The 23,888-nt window shown below is 43.8% G+C and overlaps 1 protein-coding gene across 3 annotated transcripts; it reads left to right on the forward strand.

Annotated features, from left to right (window-relative positions):
- The first annotated feature begins 34 nt into the window (after positions 1-34).
- TRIM37 (tripartite motif containing 37) lies at positions 35-22,921 on the forward strand. Of its 3 annotated transcripts, none has more exons than XM_048967162.1 (25): positions 35-238; positions 547-648; positions 1,334-1,374; positions 1,893-2,009; positions 2,623-2,710; positions 3,554-3,676; positions 4,870-4,993; positions 6,480-6,547; positions 6,762-6,886; positions 7,965-8,015; positions 8,430-8,511; positions 9,575-9,651; positions 10,135-10,314; positions 11,027-11,141; positions 11,365-11,577; positions 11,941-12,071; positions 12,756-12,853; positions 13,803-14,000; positions 15,488-15,799; positions 16,240-16,368; positions 16,900-17,086; positions 17,714-17,832; positions 19,381-19,533; positions 20,357-20,441; positions 22,837-22,921. In XM_048967162.1, exons 1-25 carry the CDS (start codon positions 218-220, stop codon positions 22,919-22,921), a joined length of 3,024 nt encoding a protein of 1,007 aa, XP_048823119.1. In that variant the 5' UTR covers positions 35-217. The 3 variants fall into 3 exon arrangements, with proteins under 3 accessions (XP_048823119.1, XP_048823116.1, XP_048823118.1); XM_048967159.1 differs by lacking the exon at positions 22,837-22,921 and adding an exon at positions 20,843-21,526; XM_048967161.1 differs by lacking the exons at positions 35-238; positions 547-648; positions 22,837-22,921 and adding exons at positions 692-1,061; positions 20,843-21,526.
- Positions 22,922-23,888: the final 967 nt, after the last annotated feature.

The raw sequence follows: 23,888 nt of genomic DNA on the forward strand, positions 1-23,888 counted from the left end.
CCCGTCCGCGCATGCGCAGTGCGTTGCGCAGGGCTGGCTCGCTGACGGGCGGCTCCGCCCCGTTGCCGCTACTATGGCTGCGGCCGGCCGGGTGCGGAGCGTCTGTCCGCCGCCTGACCGCGGCGGCTCCTAGCGCTTCCCGCGTCTGCATTTTGGCCGTCGCGGGGCGGGAGAGGCGGGGAGGGAAGGGACCGCTCCCTCCGGGAGAGCCGCGGCCATGGACGAGCAGAGCGTGGAGGTGAGCGGCGGTTGCGCTCCGTCAGGGCGCGGCCCAGGTGCGCTGTGCGGGGCGGCGCGTGGCTCCGCGGTGTAACGGGGCTCGGAGAATACGGAGCCGGGACCGCGGGCTGCGGTGCCGTAACGGAGCCGGGGGGCGGGCAGGAGGTGCGGAACTCGGGAAGAGAAAATGATCCAAGGGAGGAGCGGGTCCTTGAAGAGCGTCGCAAAATGGGCGCGAGGTGTGCGGGCGGGATGTTACGGGATGGCGGTGCTGAGCTCTGCGTGCGAAGCAGGTGGTGACAGTAGGAACCGTCTGCCCTTTTCCAGAGCATCGCCGAGGTGTTCCGATGCTTTATTTGTATGGAGAAGCTGCGCGATGCGCGGCTCTGCCCTCACTGCTCCAAGCTGTGCTGCTTCAGCTGCATTCGGGTGAGTTTGCTCCTCGCTATCGTTAGCTTGCAAACATACGAGCATAGGAGCTGCTCTTCAGCAGGCGGTGTGTTCTGTCTTGCCCTCCCTGTGGGGTTCTGAGCGTTCCCTGTCTCTGCACGGTGCTCTCAGCAGGCCCTGCTGTGTTCAGCAGCCCTCTGCTCTTAAGGCACAGCTGTGTCGTGACCCTTCCTTCAACGTTCCTTCCTCAGCCACTTGTCTTTGTGTGGAACTTTCTGGTGGAGAAACATTCAGAGGTTCCACATGGGGTTGACCATTGGTCTGCAGGTGTCTAACTTGTGTGCCAACAGGGGGAAATAAGTTACAGCAGGAATTCCTGGCCTTTGAAGTATCTTTTGCTTTCTTTTGTTGCGATGTATTTGTTAGCCTGGAGCTCTGGGAACCTGCACCAGGTATGTACGTGGCTGCTGCTGGAACTTTGGGTGCTGCAGAATTCCTCTATTCGTTTTAACTGGATTGATTTGAGGACTGCAGCTGTCCTGTTTCTAAGATACAAATAGCAGCTTCTTTTGTAACAAGTGGTTGAATAGTTTGATTTCAAATCTCTAAAAAAGGAAAAGTAGAAGACTAATGAAAAGAATTAACTCATAAATAACAATAGATTGTTCTTGCTTGCAGTTCTTTCCCTGCTGTTTCTTTAAAAACTTTCCTTTTTACTTCGTAGCGTTGGCTGACAGAACAAAGAGCTCAGTGCCCTCATTGTAGGTAAGGGATTTTGAACACCAGGAATACATTATCTGTGTGAATCGAAGGTGGGATGTATTTTCCCCTAAGGAAGGGGAGGTATTTGAGAAAACAGCCAATCATTTTTGCAGAACCTCATATTCAGCTTTGAAAGTATTGTGTAATTAATGTGTAATTTTAAAAGGCTTGTAAGGAGGTAAGTATTTCCATGTTTTACAGAGGTGTTCATTGAAGCACAGCTGTAGAGATGGCTGAGTAATGGGAGAATTGAAATGCTGAGAAATGAAATATCTGCCAAGTGTTATCCAGGCACACGTGACTGTAAGGGTAGTTCTGGAGCCCCTGTGTAGCTGTGGGGTGGTTTGACCTTTCTTCCTCCAGTAAGAGTAAGCCAGCTTAAAACACCGCATCGCTGTGTGTCTGAAACAACTACTGACTTTTTGAGTGATGTGGATTTGGTGAACTGATCTCATCTCAGTGTGCTCTGCTAGCTCCTGCAGCCTGGTTCTCGCTGTAACTCTCAGCAATGCTTCTTGCAGAGCCCCACTGCAGCTCCGAGAGCTCGTCAACTGTCGCTGGGCAGAGGAGGTCACGCAGCAGCTCGATACGCTTCAACTGTGCAGCCTCACAAAGCATGAAGAAAATGAGAAAGACAAGTAAATAGAGCATTCCTCACGTGAAGGGTTTGCAGTTTGCCTTGTGGGAATGAGCTTTTAATTTCATCTTGTTTTTGTTAAGTCAGGGGACAGTTTTCTGATTTAAAGGCTGAATTGTGCCATTGCTTAATGGTCGTAATCAGTGTTGTCTCTGAAAGCTGGAGTTCATTTCTGGTCATAGTAGAACATAAAGCTCCTAAATTATACTGTTTCTCACTTGGATGAATAGAGCTTAAATGAGAGGAAATGTGAGCAGAAGCATTGAAAAATGGACAGAGACTAATTGTGTGCTCTGTGCCTTCTGCAATACCTGAAACTTGGTGGAGGAGCAGGGGAGACACTGGAGGTTTGCCTGGGCTGTGCTGGGCTTGCTGATAGGATTCTGAGCTTGATTCAGGGATGGTAACCTCTACCTGCTGAGCATAAATCTGATTTTTATTAATACACTTTTTTTCTGTGGGATACTTCCTGACAGTGCTAAGGATGTTTATTTTACAAAAGATTTTTGACTGTTCTTGCGAATCTATGCTAATGCTTTATGCTCTACTGGAGTTCTGGGCTTTATTGTAAGCATTCTCTGTGTTTGATACGTTGTTTTTCTGTTTTGCTTGAGGTGTGAAAATCATCACGAAAAGCTCAGTGTGTTCTGCTGGACCTGTAAGAAGTGCATCTGCCACCAGTGTGCGCTCTGGGGAGGAATGGTAAGAGCAGCCTGCTGGAATGCTGCAGGGTGCTGCAGTGAGGAGTGCCAGCATCGAGTCCAGCTGCAGTCTGAGGAAATGGAGAAGCTATGGAACTTAATTTGGCTATTGAGTTACCATGCCAGTACTATAGTTGTGCATGCTTTTATAACTCAGTGTGAATGTGGGTTTTGAAATGTGGGTTTCTTGTGTTTCTAATTAGAGAAGCAAAGTGAATATATATGTATATATATATATATATATATTTTTTTTTTTTTTTTTAAAGGAGACTAAAATAACAAGGAAGGTAACAAGCTTCAGGATGGGCAAACAGTAGGTGGTGAGGAATTTTATGGGTAAAGGAAGAAATCTTTCTCAGAGTATTTAGATAATGTTATGGGAGCATCCTGGGTAACATTCCTGAATATCTGCAAAGGTGTTTTAGCATTGCAGTTCACCACGCCGTTTATTATCCTCTCAGTAGAATATTTCAGGGAGAGACTGCTGCAGTGCCTTGGAATATCAGTGGTTGAATGCTGCTTTTATTTGGGAAGGCTGTTTTAGTAGGAATAATCCTTCTGTCTCTATTTGATTTGTTAGAGCTGCCCAGTGAATAAAGCAGTTTATTTTTGGAGGACTTCTTGAAGGGAAGTTTGGATGTTATGAAAGCCAAATTCATGACTTCTTATGAAGGGAAGCGAGAGGCAGACTTCCTACTTGCTGTCTGCTTTGGAACTTTTCCAGAGCGAGTGATACATGAGGAGGCTTTCTTCCCCTCTGTCAGTAATTTAATAGGAGCAGACTGAAGTTAAAATGATATGTTCTATTCTCCTCTCTTGACTTATTTATTATCATTTTTAATAGCATGGAGGACATACTTTTAAGCCACTGGCAGAAATATATGAACAGCACGTCACGAAAGTGAATGAAGAAGTGGCAAAGCTTAGGAGGAGACTCATGGAGCTGATCAGTTTAGTGCAAGAAGTGGTAAGAAATTGACTCAAAATAACACCATGTCTTCCTGCGGTGTGCCATTGTCAGAGGATAATGGAAATAGTATTCAATTTCATATGCTCAGAGATATTTTTGGTGCCTGTGCACAGTTGATTCTGTGAAAGTAAACAGATTATCTCAGAAATTTTCACTTCTTAGTTGCATTTACACATTCTCAATGTTTTTGCAATTGTCAGACAGAAAGGTGTGTGTTGGCTAGCAGGGAATGTATCTCTTGTGCGTGGTATGTCAAACTCAACTCAAGCAGTTCTTTGAAAGGTTATTTTTATAAACAGCAAAACATAAAACGTGCAGTCTGCTGTGCCAAGCCAGCACACAAATGCTTTGTTATAGCAGATCTTATTCCCTTTCCTCTGGGAAAATGAAATACAAGTGTACTTGAGCTTAAACGCAGCCTGTTCTTGAACAAGTGTCAGTGGTTCCTGGGTGTGCTGCAGCTCAGGCAGCTGTGAGCTGCACGCAGTGGTGGTTTAGCTCTGCTTCAGTGCAGAACTGAGTTCACTTGGAAGTATTTGTAAAGTGTGGAGAAATCCCTTGCAAGAAGAAGGGCACAAGTTCTGTCCAACTGTTCCTGTTTGCAACAAAGTAATTCTTTTTTCCTATACTGCTGAGGTTACAGAAGAAGCACTGATAGTTGTATTTTCTAAACTGGATGCTGAATAATCTTTGAATGGTGAATTTGTATTGAGAAAACGTTGCTCAAGTTTGTTGTTAACCTTTGGTTACCCACCAGAGGGCAACACTTCTGTGTTCAGCAGCAGTTGAAGGATGTGTAAAACAACATAATGAAGTACTGAGTTTGGCAACAGGAATAACCTGTAATGGAGCTCATCTAAAAACACATTCCTGTTTTCTTATTCTAAATGTGCACGCTTGAGTTCCTTAAGACCAGGATTTTTATTTTTTTCTCAAAGAGAAGGGCTGGAAGGGGCTCTAGGAGGCCTTGTTGCATATTTAACGTGTGGCAACTCTGCCTTGTGGCAGCAGGGCTGGAACGAGGTGATTTTTAGGGCCCCTTCCAACCCATTGTATGGATTTATGATCTCCGGGCTCTGGAAGATCACTGTATAATCGCTGGGGTCGTTTCAATGAGTAAAATGTGCAAAAGTGTGAGTAGTTCCTCTTTATCCATGTTTGTTTGTTTTTTTTCCTGAACCCTCTTTTAGGAGAGGAATGTGGAGGCAGTGCGCAGTGCGAAGGATGAACGAGTTCGGGAGATCAGGAATGCAGTGGAGATGATGATTGCCCGGCTGGACACTCAGCTGAAGAACAAGCTCATAACACTGATGGGTGGGTGTTTGCCTGATCTGCTGTGAGTGGGAGCAGTGTGTTCAAAATGTGTAAATGTGCTGAGAAACTTCCTTAGCCTTGGATCGTGACTGCTTGTGCCATGTAATGGGGTTAAGCTGGGAAACTGACAGAAAACCACCTACAGTAGGCCTTGTATTTAATATTGTAGTTGCTGTGCTGCAGCCCTGAGTTTCTGGAGGTAGCTTGTTCTGTTAGTTACAAACTCCTGTATAATAAATAGCTCAGAGAACACTTAAACTTAATTGGAAGATGTTTAGAGCTTTGTCTCACAGTGGCAACCTGTTTCCATGATCTTTGGTGTTAGCCCAGAGAGACATCTTTGTTATGCTGCCTCCTCTTAATGTAATTGAAAGAACTTGAAGTTTCACTGTTGCCTGCTAAGCAGCCATTCAGAGCCACGTGTGTGGGCAGTCTGCAAATGAAGAGCAGGGCATCTGGAATCAGAGTTGTAGTTTAGTTCCTAATGCTTTTGCTTTTGGAGGCTGGAGTTCTTTGGTTTCAAGAGAGGCGAGATGGGTGATGATTGCTGAAGCTTACAGGAGCAATGCTTTTAGAAAGTGTTTTTATTTTGACTTTGAGTTTTCCTCTGCAGGCAGCAGCTCCCTGCGTGCTTTGCTCACTCAGTCTTTCATCTGTGCTTCTGTGTGCCTTGTTTTTTCCACGTGTGCTTTCATGCTGATAAGTACACAGATAGCAGCTCATACTGGAGATGGCAGCTCTGTGAGATGCCAGTCTCTTTAGACAGCCTTGAAATGTTACACATCTGAACTCAGTCTTGCAAGGTACACAACCCTCACATCAGAGCAAACGAACAAATACATTGTTGGCCCTGTATCTGTGTTGTAAAGTTTGTTTTAAGGTGTATGGCTTGAAGATCACTCTTAGAATTGTGGCAGAAAGCCTTGGTTATTTGCATGTCCAGGTGACCATTTCCTATGTAACACCTCTTTTTCTAAGGATTACCAAGCATTCTTGGGGCACTTAATGTGTGATAGTGACAAAGTAAATCCCCATGAGAAAAAAACAGACATGTGACAGAGCTTTTTTGCTCTTCCTTGTCTCAGGCTTCATGCTAATTGAAGTTCACAAACACATTTAAATGTGTTTTTTTTCTTTTTTTCTGTTTGTTGGCTGTTCTTTTTGTTGTTGTTTTTAATGAAGAAAACAAAAATCAAAGTCTGGAGAAATGGTGGACTTACAAAGTGTCTGCTCACATTAAAGAGATTTCTGGAGGAAAGCAAATGCAGTGAAGTCAGTCCTGCTTTTTTTTGTTCAAAAAAGTGCCCTGAAACAACAAACCTGTCATTTCTGGGACACAGAGAATGTTTCAATATTGTCTTAACCTCAAATGAGTTCATTGCTACAGCTCTAATTAAAAACGTAGGCTTGCTTTGAAAATGCTTTCTCAATCAACCTTGGGAATGTGTCATCTTGTTTTTAAACAGGTCTTCCTGTCTTTAAACAGGTCAAAAGACATCTCTTACCCAAGAAACTGAACTTCTGGAGTCCCTGCTTGAAGAAGTGGAGCATCAGGTGATTATGAAAACAGCTGAAATGTAACGTTTGTATGTATAACACATGGACAGTTCTTCAGTTGACCTTCTTTCTTATTTACTTATTTTTCAAGTGTTACTTGAAGGGCTGACTATTACCTGATATAGAGCTATTTGTTTGAAATGCAAAGTGGCCACCATCTGTTCCACAGTGATGGTGCAAGCATCCTTCTTCTTTCTGTGTTCCCTGATAGTTACGGTCATGCAGTAAGAGCGAGCTGATATCCAAAAGTTCAGAGATCCTGATGATGTTCCAGCAGGTTCACCGGAAGCCTATGGCCTCATTTGTCACTACTCCTGTTCCTCCTGACTTCACAAGGTAGGTGTTGCATTTCCTCTCTGCTGCAGTTGTGAGAGGCATCTTGTAACTGCTTTGCTAGGTACAAAATAGAGGAGGATTTCCCATGTCCTGAGAAACAGATTTCAGCTGTATGGAGGAGGATGTTGTAGTGAGTCTGGGAGGTAGGATGTATGTCATGTGCATAAACCTTGTGTAAAATGAGGGCAGGTATAGCAATGTGTGGGTTTAAAGGAACAGGTGATGAATTTCTGATGGTTAGGTTGGTTTCAGAGAGATTCCCTGATAACCACCTCTGGTGCAGGGGAGTTGTACCTCTCTGCCATGTGAGAGATCTGGTAGCGTGGTTCCTTTCATTTCTTGGCGTTGAACTTGGTGTCCCTGACTCAGTTTGTGTCCAAGTTTATACACCAGAAATGTCCAACTGTGTGCCTTCCCTTAGCAGCCTACGCCTCACTTAGGCTTTCTGTTCCTGCAGGGCCTTTGTCATTAGTCTGTATCCCTGCTGGGGAGTCAGAACAGTGGGTTCCAGCTGACTCGATTTTTTTCTCTTTTTTTTTCCCCTTTTACACTTAGTTTACTGGTTTGTCCTTTTTCTCTAATTAATGGGATCATTCAGTATATAATTGCAAGGCTCTCCTGAGATGCCTCTGCAGGTCACCTTAATATTTAGACAAAATCACTTCCTAACACTTCTTCATAAAGAGAGTGCTGTTAGTGCTGGGCTCTGGGGAGGTTGCAGAGTTTGAGAAAGCTGGCTGCCAGTCATCCCCATAAAACTGCAAGCCTGAGAAATCTGAGCAATTGATTTGAATCCCTCAAATCAATCTAGGCTGCTTTTAAATGCAGTCTCAAGTTGCAATAGTTGTATTGTCCTGAAGTGTCTTCTGAAAAAAATTTAAAGATCTCTCTAAGGTAAACTTAAGCTGAATGCTCATCATCCAGTGAGGTATCTTGTGCTCTTGAAGCAGAAGCATTTCAGTTTTATACTTAACAGCAACAGCTTCATGCTCCTGGTGCTACCACTGAATTTGATATGAAATTCAATCTATTAAGAGGTTGTTATTCAATGTATTCTAATGTATTTTTTTCCTCCCAGTGAATTGGTTCCAGCCTATGACTCAACTACTTTTGTATTGGAAAACTTTAGGTAAGAATGGATCTTGTGATATTTCTTGGACTCTCAGGAGCCATTTTCTGTTTCTTCTGTTCATGTGTGATATTTTCTTTTAAACACTGAGTTGCCTTTGTTGAAAGCTGCTGGATGTGACAGACTTGGTCAAAATCTGATTTCCCAGGTGAACAGCAGTTAATCCTAGCTAAATTGGAAATTGATAAGGATTTTTGATTATAAAGTCGAGGTATTTACTGCTCCTTATACAAAGGATTGGGTAACTTTGTAAGGAATACATATATTCTTAAGGACTTAACATTGTGTGTGGCCTCGTGCTGCTACACATCTGTGCAGCAGGAAGGATGGTCCTACAGAGTGCAAGTGTATGTGCAGTGTCTGGAGGGTTTTGCTTTGTGCCAATAGCAAATGTTTTCTCTCCTCTCTCAATAGTACACTGCGTCAGCGAGCAGATCCTGTTTACAGCCCACCTCTTCAGGTGTCAGGACTTTGTTGGAGGTTAAAAGTTTACCCAGTGAGTTACGTTTTCAACTGAAATTGTCATTGCATCCAAACTCCCTGAGTGACCTGCGTGTGCTTCTGCTGTGAGGAGACATCAGTTAGTTTCTCTTGGTGGCAGACATGGGCAGAGGGACGGGGAGGGGAGGAACGTAGGGCTGCAGAATTAATCATGAGCAGGCAGGGCGTTCCTCTGCCTCCAGATATCCTTTACTGAAGGCTCTCAGGGAAGTTAATCTGGTTAACATGTATGCACAGTGCTGTATTCGAGCAGTACACAGGTGGGCTGCTGTGCAAGCCTTCAGGGTGACGGGCATTCAGGATTGGCTGTAAGGTTTGCTGCTAGAAGGCTTTAAAACTAACTTTCAAACGGTAAGTTGAATCGCTTCTTCAATCCAGAGGGTTAAAGTTGAGCCATTCCTTGTTCTTGATTGCAATCAGTGTAGAAAGTTCTGTCAAAATGTTTTTTTCTGGTGATTCAGACATGGTTTCTCTGTTAACTGACATAGCTTTTTCATTGTTTGTTCTTCTGAAGAAGTAAAAATGACTCTTCCTTCAAAAATCAAGTGACTTTGAAGTGCAGCTTTACATAAAGTACTTCAGAACTAATATTTGACCGGAGCTGTTTTCATCTTGAGAATTCAAGTGGAAACTGGACAGATACAAACTGATGTGTAAACTTGCAGCTGTTTTTACTTCTTTTTCATTCATATGTTAATTGTGCTCCAGTGCACTGACAGCTGTTTGTCCATTCAGTCTGCCACTCAAGTGAACTCCTAATTTTTAACAGAATAACTAAAGCTGTGCTTTGAGTTTTGAGTGATACAAATAAAGTGTTTATGCATTTCCAGATGAGAACTCTACACTGATTCAAATTACAGGAAGAGTTCTAGGTCACAAGAGACTTTAAAAAAAATAAAAATCAAAGCTGTAGTGTATGAAACGGGCTACTGCTGAAAATCTGATGGAAACTGCTTCCTGAAACTACTTCCCAAACCTTCAAGAGTGCATAGAGGTGGGATTTATCTGGTTTTGGCTTTATTTGTAATCAGTTAATTTCTTTATTTTGTTTTTTCAAGGATGGAAATGGAGTCGTACGGGGCTACTACCTGTCTGTGTTCTTGGAGCTGTCAGCTGGCTTGCCAGAGACATCCAAGTAAGCAAACCTCCTTTGAGAACAGCAGTGACTTTTGATGTTGTTGTGTTTTCTTGGTGGTTTTTATTTTTCTATTGCTAAAGCATCTGAAGGGTTTGGAAAAGAGCAGCCTGGAGTCCTGCAGTGTTGCAGGGGACTGGTGAAGTCGGTGCTGAAAAGACTGGTGAGATTCCTGTTGGCTGTTGAGCCTGAAAATATTTTCAGTCTGTTACTCAGTGGCTCATTCAAGGAATGAAGCAAACTGGCTGAACACCTGATAAGAGACTCTGTCTCGTAGCATTCCGTTGTAGGCTTGGTTTACCAGATGACTCCCTGTTACTGCCTTCTTTCCCCAGTTCTCTTATCTTCAATAACATCTTACAACTGAGTCACCTCTCCAGGTGGACGCAGCTTCTCAGGGAGGGCAGCTTGCTTTGGCCCGGTGCATTCAGCAGTTCTGACCTCTTTGTTTTGATCTTTACCTTGTGATCTTCCTACATGTAGGTATGAGTACCGTGTGGAAATGGTTCACCAGTCCACCAACGATCCCACTAAAAACATAATTAGAGAGTTTGCCTCTGATTTTGAAGTTGGAGAATGCTGGGGTTACAACAGATTCTTTCGTCTGGACTTGTTAGCCAACGAAGGCTATTTGAACAGACAAAATGACACTGTGATCCTAAGGTAAGGAAGACATGGTGGGGGGTTTTGTGCTATTTCATGAAGTATATGTACTACTGAGGTAAAAAACAATTAATTGAACTTAAAGTAATTCTGACATGATTTTCATAAATGGATTTTACTGTCATAAGTGTAAAAGGAGCAAGCTTGCTAAAGTGAGTAGAGAAAAGTTGGTATTTATTTGAGAAGGAGCTATGCTTGACACTGCTACTCCCTGAGTAGAGATCTGTAGGTAACTCAAGTGAGAAAGAGGATGTATTCTCTCTCTCTGGGTAGTGAGCATGGGAGAGCTTTGGGAATGAAGGAATGAAGTCTGTAATGTAAGAGGTAATGCTGCAATATCAGGACAAATGTAGGAACTTTGTTCATCTACTTCAGACATCACTACACAGACCTTCTCTTGCTCCTGTTAAATGCTTTGTAGTGTGTTGATTTTGCTGGTGTTGGTTTGGGACAATAATATAATGTCTCCTATAATTGTTTCTGCTATTCATTGCATTCAGGATAGTGAGTACAGAAGTACTGTTCATGGAATCACAGATTAGCTTGGGCTGGAAGTCACCTTAGAGATCATGTAGTTCCAACCCTGCTGCTGTGGGCAGGGTTGCCCTTGCATGATGCCTGTTACAATGGCATTTCTGGTCATCCAATGTTCTTAGGCAGGGCTTTTCTGACTTTGTCAGAAAATTGAGACTTCTCAACTGTTGTTTTGAAGGTTTCAGGTGCGCTCACCAACCTTCTTCCAGAAGTGTCGAGATCAACACTGGTATATTGCTCAGTTGGAAGCTGCTCAGACAAGTTATATCCAACAAATAAATAATCTCAAAGAAGTAAGTTTGATGTATATTGATATAAAATCACTTTTTGTTGCCTTGTAATTAACTGTTCTAAGTTATGGAGCTCATATTTGGCATTTTTGTTTACCTGGACAGCCACAGGTACTGTGCTTTGATGGCATTTAATATATGTGCAAGTCAACAAGAAGGGTTTGATGCAATGATGCTGCTCCATTGTTATCTTCTGTGTGTGTTTCTGTGTGTCTCTCTAATCAAGAGGCTCGCAATTGAGCTTTCCCGGACTCAGAAGTCACGAGGCATTTCACCCCCAGACACTCACCTCAGTCCCCAGAATGATGATGGACAAGAAACAAGATCAAAAAAGTCTGGACCAAGCACTGAAGCACTGCTTGAGAACGTTGCTGCTCCAGGGTTAATGCGAGATAACAAGGAAGAGGATGAAGAGAAGATACAGCATGAAGACTTCAGTGTAGGAACTGTCTTTATTTTGCCTTCTCTTGTGTGGCTTTTTATAATAGGTTAGCAGTAGAAACACTTGTGAAGTTTTGAATTGTAAATGAGACTTAATCTCTTTGTGGAAATAGGAGACAATGGGTTTGACAGTTAGCAGGAGGTGTCTTAGGGATGTTCTGGAACAGAGCTGCTGTGATCCTGCTGTAAGGAGGTTTCCCAGTTGCAGCTGAGCAATATAACTTTCTTTGTCACCAGCTCTTACTGTGCTTTCAGACCCATCACTTCTATCTGGCAGGGTGGCACCACTGCAGGAGAAGGATTCTGTTTGTAGCTCTTGACAAAAGCAGTGCAGTCTGAGTGAAATGTTCTTGTTCTTCAGCATGAACTCTCTGATGGTGATTTGGATCTTGCTGGAGAAGATGAAGTGAACCACCTTGATGGCAGCAGCTCCTCAGCTAGTTCAACGGCAACCAGCAACACTGAAGAGAATGATATTGATGAAGAAACTATGTAAGTAACTTAAAATCCCAGGTAATCACCTTGTGTTTCCCAAGCAGTAAAAATTGATTTGTTACACAGAGTTACAGTATATTTGGGAGTCAGTGCAACATAAGGGATGTTTCCTGTACTGGAAGCAACATAAGCTGATGTTAAAGAATTTTCAGGCACTGGTTCTTTGCTTACTGGTCTCTTCCTTTGCTTTTATAGTGCTTCTGTTTTTGGTAGCCTGTAAAGATTCTTTGACAAAACAGGAAGGAATTTGTTTCTGTGCTGATCAGCACCGCAGTGAAATAGAGCTTGGTATTAGAAAGTGATGCAGTAGGAGTGGTGATAAGGTGGTTTCTGAAAAGCAGAGACTTCGTTTTCTTAGCTGATGCACTGATGCCAAATCTAGAGCATCTGTTAAAACATGAGAATGTGTTGTAACAAGTAACAAGCACAGGTAGAGAGGTTTGCAGAATGAGATTTTACAGCCTGGATCTGTGTGATACTTTTAGACTCCTGGTTATTGGTTAGCTGTTTAATTAACGCACTAATTTGTGTAGTTTGGAGTGCAGAAGGAACTATTCGTGGTGCTTTGTGTTTTTCTCAGTGGTGCATGCCATAATGTTTAATGGGAGCAGCCAGAATCTGATAACTGTATTTTGTATGTAATATGAAATTCTGCCATTTCCACCCTAATCTTCTCTTCAGGTCTGGAGAAAACGATGTGGAATATAGCAATAATATGGAGTTGGAAGAAGGAGATCTCATGGAAGATGCAGCAGCTGCTGCTGCTCCTGGGGCATCAGGTATGAAAAATAGCCTTCAGAATTCCTGTAGATGCAAAGCACTGCTGGATTTCTCCCCCTGTTCTTTTTGGAAGCAACATCAAGCTGTGTGTTCTGCAGGCATTTCTATTTTTGGAAGTGCTGCATCATGTAGTTTGTACTGATTATTGCAGCGTAGCAGAAACATCTCGTTGGTTTGGTTTAGAAAAAAAAAAAGCATAAAAACGGTGGGGGGAAATCTGGAGATGTTTAAAATGATGTGGAAGTTAGGAGGGAGATTTCTCTGCCTCTTAGAAAATCCTTCCATTTCAATAAAACGAATTTGGAAGGCTTTTTTTCACTCATCTGTGTGGCCTCCAAGCACATGATGCATTCACTCTGGATTTTTATGCACTATAAAACCTGAACTGTGTGGAAGGGAGTGAATAATCTTAAAAGTCAAGAAGAAAGATATTTAGATTGTTAAAATAGAAAGGTGTTCTAAGATCTCATGGCTTCTGGAGATCATTATAACCCAAACTGTGAGCTGTAGGCTAAGACTCTGAAATGTTGAATGTATGCATATTTCTGTATGGTAGAGATAACCATAGAGATGACCTGATCAGAACTGACACCAGAAATGCTGCAGAGGAAGTCTAATGGGGCAGGTGAAAAAGGTAGAAGGTTTATGTGCGTGCCTTGAGAATAAATGCTGTTTGTATTGATTTGTTAATTAATTGATTCAATCTATTTATTAAGAGATTTACATGGAAGATATGAGCCAAACACTTCTTTTCCTCCCTTCCTCTCCCATGGTGGTGCTTAACTTAAAGATTGTTGAAGTATATCTGACTGCTTTCAGAATGCCTAAGGGGATGAAATAATACTGATACCTTGTTACGTTTCTTGGAGTGCTTCTGTGCCTCAGCTGCTTGAACTCTCCAGCTCTCATCATTTACACGCATGCTGTGTCCCCATAACTCTTCCTTAGGTACCAGCCATGGCTACACCAGTGCAAGTGGAAGACCTTCCAGGCGAGGCAGTGCCCTGGGCTCAGCAGCTAGCAGCAGTTTACTGGATATTGATCCCTTGATTTTAATCCACCTGTTGGATCTAAAAGACAGAAATGGTATGGAGAACCTCTGGGGCCTCCAGCCACGTCCACCTGCCTCTCTTCTACAGAGCAGAGGTAACTGCACATCAAATCTCCATTTCATTCCAAACTGGAGCTGTCTCTTGAGAATGCAATTCCAGAGATAGAAGTAGATTTGTGGAGAGGGAAAAAGAGAATGAGGGGCCATCATTTTCACTGATAGCTAGACTTCATGTCCTTATCTGTGCTCATCAGAATGCTGCATCTCAACACGTTCTTTGTCTTGGTGGGTGACCTCAGCATGAGAAGGCTGTATGACTCAACTGAAAACAGAAGTGTTTATCAGGGAGCATCTTCTTATCTCGTCTAGGGGGATGTGACTGACCTGGCTGGCTGTTTTGTGTGGTAACATTGTAGTGATGCATTTTGTGCAGTTCATTTCAAAGTTGCTGTGGGGGATGCATGAAAGGCCCTTTTCTAGGAGGGGTTAGCAGTGGAAGACAAAACAACTCCAAACAGCTATCTGCTGAGAAAAAACAGTTACACCTCGTGCTTCACACAGTTTGTACACTTAGTGGTTGAGATTACTGGGAGCACAGTGTATGTCAGCAGGGATATAAATCCTGGAATTTACTTCTATATGAAAAAGGCACTGAAAAGTGGAAAACTGTTAAAAAGCAAGCAGAGGGCAAAAAGGAGATGGGCTCAGGCAGGAAAGTGATGAAATCCAATGGCTTAAACTGAGATGCTGCTGCATTTTGAGCTGTACTACTTAGGCAAGATTAGGCTCATCTTTTGTATTTAATGGGTTTTTGGTGATCTGAAGCTACAAGCCATGCAGCTGGAGTTACCTGCTGCTGATGAACGTGTGTGGCTTGACTGTTCCCAGATCTTATTCGAGTCATGCAAACAAGAGAAAGCTGTGGTTATATTTGGAGTTTGCTGAGCTTCACTTTCTAAGTTGAAGGTGTTGAAAAGCTCTGAACAGCTGAATTTGCAATAAAACGGTTATAGGACTTGTAGCACTTCAAACAGACATCAAAGGTGATCAATTTCTATCTAAGCAGCATGCAGATTTTCTCAGGTCTTGTTTCTTTGGCACAATTTTGTGGTGCTATGTTCTTAAGGGGATTTTTCCCCTAGTTCCAGATTTCAATGAGTTTTACATGTTAATGTGAAATGGTGGTGGTATGAGAATCTTATATGGCTTTTAACACATTTTATAGAAAACATTTAACAAATTTGGTGTTTTAATTAGAAACCAGGCTCATGAACTCAAGCTTATCTGGCAGCATAGGGTACTCAGCTGTCATCAGAATTTATGCCACAGTATCAGAGGTCCTGCTGTTTGTGAAGAGCAAGGTCTGTGCCCTTCCTCAGACAGAGGATAGAAATGTGCTGTTCCTTGGTTGTGCCATACTAGTATCCTAAATTACAGGGCTGTAGGCGTACAAAAGAAAGCATCTCATCTCTTGTATCTACAGTAGGGCAAAAGGTAGAACTCTCAGGGCTGTTAAAAATGCCCATATTTGTCTGAGAACAGTTTACTGACCTGTTGAGTTCAACTCTTCCCTTTGGTGAAGCGTCGTCGTACTCTCTCAAAGATCGAGAGCTGCGGAGGCACCAGGCCATGTGGCGTGTGCCGCCGGACTTGAAGATGCTGAAGAGGCTTAAAACTCAGATGGCTGAAGTGCGAAGCAAAATGTCTGACGTGAAAAACCAGCTATCAGAAGTAAGGAGCAGCAATGCTGGCTCGTGCGATGGGCAGCCCAACTTCTTCTCCATTGAGCAAGGAGCTTTAGCTGCCTGTGGAACAGACAGCTGCAGCAAGCTGCAAGAAATAGGCATGGAACTACTGACCAAGTCTTCAGTGACCAGCTGTTACATCAGGAACTGTGAGTACTCAGAGGAGGGAGTGGGACATAGATGCTCTGTAAAATAGGAACAATCTTGTGGCTTGCATTGAAATGTGGTCACAGCAAAGCTTGGCAGTTTGCTGTTCCAGTTACCACTCCTCATTCCTACACTTAGAGAAGTTCCTGCAGCACTGCCACAAGCTCAGGGAACGGTGAATTTGAGAAGCCACAAACAGCATGAGAGGTGCTTCTAGTTATCCTTATCCTTTCTATCTTCCAGCTTGGGGGCTGGAAGCTCCCAGCTTACTTAAGCTTTCCTCCATCCCATTTGACAGGAAGGATGGAGGAGTTTTGTGCATGATGGGGAGCTGAGCTTCATATTGGTCTCATTGGTCACTAACCTCCCTTAAAATGAGCACAAACAGAATGCTGTAAGCAGTTTGGTTGAATACTTGTTGCATCTTAAATTGTGTTTGCAGCTGTGAGTAAGAAGAGTAATTTACCCAAACCTGTTCGCTCCGGAGCAGCAGGGAGTCTGTCTCTACGAAGAGCTATGGACTGTGGGGATAGTAATCTTCGGTTAAAGGGAGATGGGCAGACTTGTGAAGGTAAGCAAGCTCATCTGTGCTGTGTTGTATTTGTTGTACAGGAGGTTTTTGTTGTTTTTTTTGAGAAGTCCTGTGTGTGGCAACTGAAGTTTGCCTGAAACTTGGCTGGGTCTGTTTGCAAACATAACTAATACTGCTGTGCCAGCACAGACCTGTGGTAGTGGCCTGCTGTGGGAAGCACAGGAAGATGGTGCACACTGTGACCAGCCACTGTGCCTGATTCAGCCTCATTCACCACTTGCGTGGCTGCTTTGCTCCTGCCGAGCAACCTTGCATCTGTAGCTTGGAAAAGTAGTGAAGAGAGTGTGATACTAGAAGTTGAACTTTAATTGCATGAGCTGGGGAAATAGAGACGGTGTGTGTGGTCAGAGAAAGTGCACAGGTGGTACCTGCATCCTGTGTGATGCTTAACATGTGAGGTTGTAGGGGAGGGCGTGCTTGTGCACGTTGAACTGAACCAGGGATGTAAACTGACTGGATTGACTCTTCTGAAAGTGGGTGGGCTTTGAGCTTTTCTCCCTCTTTTCCCAGGTGGAGTTGGCAGCTCAAAGTCAAGCAGTCGGCATCACTGCCCCAGGCCCCTGGTTAGCAGTAATGCTTCTGAGGCACTGCCTAAGCCAGAGGAAAGGCCTTGTGAAGGGTCAGATTCTGATGCAGGAGTTTCTGGCTTAAATAGTTTGGCTGCTGTGGAGAAGACCAGAAAATCTGGTGCTGTAGGGTAAGGATTTTTGTGTGTTCTCCCCTTCGTCTTCTCCTTTCTTCTCTCCCTTCCCTTGATCTTTGAAGAAAAAATGCCAATCTGCTGAAATGAGTGCTTGTAACAGCGAAGAGGAATTGCTTCAAAGTTTAATTGGCTGCTGTTCTTCCGTATGGATATCAATTTTTGGTTCTGTAACCAGAGTACAGGTTGTACTTTTCTTTTTTTTCTTTAATTCTGATCAGCTGTTGGTGTGGTCTGCTACTTTGATTAGAAAGGTGGGCACAGTCTCCTGTTCCACAATTCCTTGCCATAATATCATCTCACTGAAGGTTTCTTCAGAGAAAATTCTTTGCTGTGACTCTTCAGCAGTTTCATAATAACTGTTGTGTAACTAAGCTGAGTGCAATGGAGTACTTGATTTTTTTCTAAATAACAAAAAATCACTTTTTTAATATATATTCACCATAAACTTTGAGGGATTTTTTTTTTAGATTTTAAGTACTTTTAAATTAGCCAAAGCTGGAAGTGGATGTGGCTTAATGAATTAAACAAGATGTGGCACTGAAAGGAGTTGGTGTTTTTTTCCAAAGCTGTATGAAAGCCAGATTCCTAACATGGATTTCTGTATCTCTCCTGAATTTTCAGATCAAATTCCAAAGGATATCGCACTGAGGGGACGCAGTCGGGTGGTTTGGAAGGCAGCTCTGAAACTGGAGAGCTGCAGGCTGGGCTTCCTGAGGGAGCTTCAGCAGGACCAGAGGAAGGTAACTTGGATGTTGCAAAGGAAGAAAGCGGTGTTACAATGCTTCCAGTCTACGGTCATTTGTTTCTGTAATGGAAGTAGCTTGAAGGGGAAAGGATGAAAAAACAACAGCTGTTTCTGTGGCTGCTGAACTTTGCTGTAACGTTTAGCAGCTGCAATATAAAGCTAAATGGGGGGGGAGCACCTGTGTGCCACTGGTGTCCATGAGCAGTGATATTATGGTACAGCATGAATGCAGGGACCTAGCAGGTAATGTGACACAGTGCCTTCTGTTTCTCTGGACTTGCTTTTTTTACCTCTTGCTGTGCCTCAGGGTCTTTTGCTGTGCTGGTTGTTATTGTGACCTTGAAAATAACTTATCTAGTTAAACCAGCAATCAGTGACCTTGGCTTTTAAGTCTTCTGCTTTCAGGGATGCACCACAGTGGTAACTACCTCCACACTTGCACTAGAACCCTCCTTCAGCAGTCCATTTGTGCTGGGTGTTGTGGTACATAAGCCAGTTTCCTTAGAGACTTAGAGGAAACTTTCCCCCCCCTCCCTTCCTGCATCCTTTCCATGCTGGAAAAAAGTATTATTGGCATTCTTTTTGAAAGTCCACGTAGAAGAGTTTTTTCTTATCTTGCTAAAACTCTCCTGCCTTCCACCCCTGCACTAATTTGAATTTCAATGACTGAATTGTAGCACAAAGCCTATATTAAGGTGCCAGCATCCATCTCTATCTGCAGTGTGCAATATTGTGTGGGAGTTGGCATTTACAGAAGGTCTCTCAGTGACAAAACTGAATTTCTGCTCTTAGTCACTGCAGCGTGATCATGATGTGCTCCTGCAGTTCTCCTGTTATAGCAGAGAGTCTAAACAGGAAAATGTTTTAAAAACTAAAATACTTCATTGTTAAAAACACCAGGAAACAAATATTACTTTTTTTCCTTTCAGAGGGAAAACTGCAGTAAAGTTGGCATCTCACTTCACTGCTTGCTTTCTCTCTGCAAAGAGTGTCAACTCTGGAGAAGTAGAAGAGCAGAATGTACTCCTTTGGTCACCCCTAAAATTGTTTGAAAGGGAGGTGGAGGTCTTTGGTTCCATTGTGCTCCCATGTTCTGGCAAAATAAAACAAACCACCTTGACTTTGAGAGCTGTGGTTCCCTTGTGTAGGAAGGACACGTAACAGAGTATTGCTGCTTGAGCAGCAGGTTGGTAGAGCTGAGTAGATGGTCGAAAAAGCCACCTTCATATTCTGTCCTACTTGTAGGCAGAGCAGCTGGCGGGGAATGCAGCTCAGACAGGAAGGAACCTGAGTCTGCTCTCAGCTGGTGGCATGTTGGAACTACTCCTCTTAAGTTACACTGCACAGCAAAACTAGGCTGGTTCCAAAGCTGCTCCCTGCTGTTCTGTCGATTTCATTAGTGCTCTGGTAAACACAGTCAGTTTGGAACCTGCTTTTTCTCGGTCTCTGATAACTCTTGCATGTGAGAAAATCAAATGCTTTAGCTATGAGATTTACCACTGTTGTTTTTGCTTTTGTTTGATTTGTTTTGTTTCTTTGGCAGGTGGGTCATGTCAGAAGCACGTCCTTCATCTCCTGCCAGGCATGAGCAGTGACAGTGACATTGAATGTGACACAGAAAACGAGGAGCAGGAGGATGCCACCTCCACGTCGGAGGGGTTTAACCATGCCTTCTCTGTGCAGTCCTCAAGTGAAGGTAAATGGGTTGTGTGAGAAACCTTCCCAGGTGCTCCTGCAGGTGCCTCTGTGTGCCTGTTAATGCAGGCTGCTCCTGCAGCAGAGATTACTGGTGATGCTTTAGAGGTATTAAGCACAAGTAAGAGCCAATAAGATTTAGAACTCCTCTCTTGGGATCCTAATTAAAAACAGATCAAAACGGGAGACGGGAGCTCTTTGTAGCCTTGAGAAGTCAGCTTAGGTGAGTCTCCCAGGGGAAGTGTTGGAAAACCCACAGCTCTAGTCCTTCTGAATTGGAACTCCCTGTGTACCAGCACTGATACTAAGTAGGCTGCAACTTCAGGGACGTAACCACTGTCTTAGGCATGAATTTGCATCTTAATTGGCAGGAGTGTGCTTTGAGAACCTGAGATGAGTTTTTGAAACGGCACTGATGTTTCTCTGAAAAGCTTTAACCTTCTGATGAAATTGCAAGCTGTAAGGTGACATCTGATGCTGGATGAAGCTGGGTTTTGGCTTGAGTAAGCATCTGGCACAGCATTAGCAGGTGACCTAACGGCTCATTTAAGTAATTGGTTTACTGCTTTGTTGTATGTCTGCAGCAGGCACTAAAACTTGACAACTCATCAGAATAATCAAAGCATCACTCATATCTGTTTGACTGAAGTGACCTTTAAATTAAAGCCCCATGGCAGTCCTAATGTGGTGCCAAAGGCATCGGGTGCAGCTGTGTTGGTGATGAAGTACAGTACAGCAGTGCTTGCAGCTGAGGGAAAGTGAACTTGCTCTGTTGCAATTGCTCACCTGATGAAGGTAACAAATGTTGGTTGGTTTGTTTTCAGCTTCAGAGCGGTGCTCAGTGTTCCCAGGAGGTGATCAAATGGGTTCTGATGACCGCAGCTTCGTTAATGGAGAAGACACCACCAGGTATTTCTAACTGTTTGCCTTCACTGGCTTCTGGCGTGGCTGTAGCCCTGGGATGCACCTTTCCCTGCTGCTCCTGGAGCTGCAGAGAATAAAGGAAACGTTCCTCTTTTATTTCCAGTAGACAGATGGGTGTTTGCACAGCCTGCCACAGGGGGATGACAGTGTGGCTGACCTGCCTCCTTCTGGCTGTTCAGCATCTGCGTTTTTAAGGCAGTCCTCAGAAATGAGGTGGTGCTGAGGAGGGAGCAGCTGAGTTGAGCATGCTTATGTAACTGCCAGGAGGGAGCTCCTGTTGGGTTTTGGAATGTAGTGTAGGATTTTTGGATTGTCAGGCTGTGTCTGTTGAAGCCTTAGTGCCCTGGAATGAGGGCGTCACTGAAAGCTGGCTTTCTCTGCTCCAGATAGAGGACGGCGCTGGGGCCTTAAGACTCGCTGGGTCACGTCCTGGGAAGACATACATTTATTCACTGGAGCTTAGTCCAAGGCTGTTGTTCATGGCTGTGTGTGCACTGCATTCTGTCGTACCATTGTGTGGTTCATCTGCAGTCATCTTAAGTCTGTTACTGGGGCAAAATGGCCTTTGAAGGCCTCATTGTAAAGGCTGCATTCCTGCTGGCTCTGCCAGCTCCAGCTGCTCTGTAAAGATGTCCAGAAGGTGCTGGAGCCCTGTTCCAGGATGTGTTCTGTTGTCACTGGAATAATAGCTGATGTCTGAACGTCCTTGCTGTAAAGGAATGGATGGTGTGAGACTGCTGCCTCCCTGCACTGCAGCGGATGGAGGCAGCCTGAAGTAGTGGGCACAGAAGTTGTTTTCCTCAGTCTGTGATGTGGACCAACCTGAACTCATTGCCAAACTTTCTGCCGCTGTGCATTGCATTTTGAGCTGCTAAACTACTTGTGAAGCTACGATGAAAGCCGAGTAACTGGTTAGTGGAGAAGCATGAATAACTGTGTCTGATAGTTGTCCTCGTCTCATCTGACTACTGGTGTTTGTTTTTATATGAATGTCCCACAGTGCAAGTGCTGTACAACTCGTAGTTTAAAACTGTTTGCACTTTGTTAATAAAATGAATGTTAAAATCTGATGCGAAGTTTGAGGTGTTTGTGTGTAAATATGGAAAGTAACAGAGACCATCTGTTGGGAGCAGCAGCGCCCTGTTACCCCCTGTTAACTGACTGGTTCTTCAGCAGTGAATGGTGGTGATGCCTGGCTGAGTGCAGAACTTTCTTCTGTGGTGGTGCTGACTTCTTTTTTTTTTTCTTGAATTATTTGGTGAATGTCCATAGAGAATTCTGAAGCTGTGCATTCACGTAGAGCCTCCTTGCTTCCTTAAGAAGCCCCTTGCTTGCTCTTACTGCAGTGAGTCTTTCTGCTGCTTAACTGAAGGAAGGAGCTGCAGCTTTGCTGTAGGTTATGCACCCCTTGTTCCTGCTGCTGAGTTCTGGGCCTGCATTGAGCTGCACGCCATGAGCACAGAGTGGCATGCTGATTATCACATACAGCTCAATTAGCTGTGATTGCTGAGCTCTGCCTCTTCAGCACTCGCGGATGCTTTACTCTTACTGAGGGCCCAAGCTGAAGGAAATTATTTGAATTGGCCACGTGATCTGGAGTTGGTGCCCAGCATCTGCAGGGACAGGAGGAAGCAGTGCTCTGGTGCCTTGCTGACCTCACGAAGAACTTGTGTGCTGCTGGGTTTTATCCCAGAGGCACGGAAACGGGTTCCAAAGCCTCAGTGAAGCGACTGATTCTGGAGCTGGTCCTGAAAGTGCCTGTGCTGTAACAGCACATGGCCTGTAGAACAGACCCCCGAGAGCTGTAATGGGCAGCTTTTCTCCCAGTAGCCACACCTGGTAGCCCAGCAATGAGTTGGGGTTGGACTCGATGATCTCTGGAGGTCCCTTCCAACCCCTACAATTCTGTGTGATTCTGTGAGTTATGTTTTCTTCTGTATGTAGAATTTCTTTATATAGCACAAAGAAAATCTTTCACCAAAATGAGGACAGCAACCACCATCTGGATGAAGTCTTTATTAGCTTTTAAAGAAACAGACGAGCTGGAGCGTGGTTTAAATTACTGTTTTATTAAGATACTGGTAAAACTTCAACAGTTTTTGTATAAACAGCTTCATAAATAAAATATGGGTGACTAATACATGGTTATAACTATAAACTCATATGTGAACTGTGGAACAGAATCGCAGAGGGAAAGTCCCAACATTGCTAAATGATGAGCTTTAACTTATTCATGGCACAAAGAACATGTTAGTTTCACAAACAGGTACTACAGGTGGGTGGACAGGAGCACCCAGTGCTGCAGCTGCCCCACGCCTGGCCATCTACAAGTGGAGGTGCTCAGGGTGGGCTCAGCCAGCTTCCCCTGTTCCCATTTCAGGATCTCTGCTGGAGTGAAGGAGAGGGAGAGAACAAAACAAAACCCAAAAGAACCACTGACAAGATGCAGTTGCGACGTACAATAGTTGTACTAGGCCCTAAGAGGTGGGATTCATATTTTCCTTTAGCTTTAATGCTGGCGAGTATTATAGTGCGACTGCCTGATCATCAGGGACTGGAAAGAGTATGTACAGTTGGAGGTTGTGTTGGTGCTTCATTCTTACTTATTGCACAGTACGAGGGTAGAACGTTTTTGTTCCTGTTGTAAAGAAGGTATGGATTAAAGAAAGATTGCCCTAAATTACAGGCATGAACAAAGCTGGGGTATCCCCTTTAATGGCTTTGTTTATGGGACTAGTGCTGAGTGAATAAATTGTGCTAAAATAGCCCCTAATTTAGACCAATCTTTCTTATATTTTTTCCTGCAGACCAGTGCCAGGGTAGGGAAGATTTAGTGAAGAGAGAGTGGAGCTGAACTACAGCAGTCGTATCTCTAAGCACGGAACTCGTTATGCCTCATCTTATCTGCCCATAGGACAGTGCATTTCTCACTGACACACAGTGTTCCAAAAACAGCGTGGAGTTTCTATGACAGTGTGCCACCATAAACGTGGCGTAAGTTCGTCTGCTTTGACATTGTCCTTCAGTGTTCATAACGCAATCTAACTCAAATGCTGAATGGTTTTTAGTTGCAAGGACAATTGATGGCACTTCTAGGTAAAAGAAAAGTTATATACATGCGTTTCCACCCACCTTTAGTGCAAATTGAAATGGGTTAACAGCTCCCTGGTCTGGTGCTATACTGCTCTCTGCAACGCAGACATTCCTCAGAGTTGCACGTTCAAAAAGCGTGCACAGGAGACTTATCAGAGGGGGGATGAAGTGAACCCCTCTGGCACTCACAGTGAATAGCATACAAGCGAGTTTGGAGCGGCTTCAGACAGCCTGAAGCCCATTGCTCAAAACCAGCATCAATTAAAAGAGAAATGTTTTCACTGCCTACCTCCTGGTTCTGCAAACACGCTCAATACGTAAACTGAAACTGATGCGGGT

The sequence above is a fragment of the Lagopus muta genome, chromosome 20 (assembly GCF_023343835.1).
Source record: "Lagopus muta isolate bLagMut1 chromosome 20, bLagMut1 primary, whole genome shotgun sequence".
In the NCBI taxonomy this organism is placed as follows: domain Eukaryota; kingdom Metazoa; phylum Chordata; class Aves; order Galliformes; family Phasianidae; genus Lagopus; species Lagopus muta.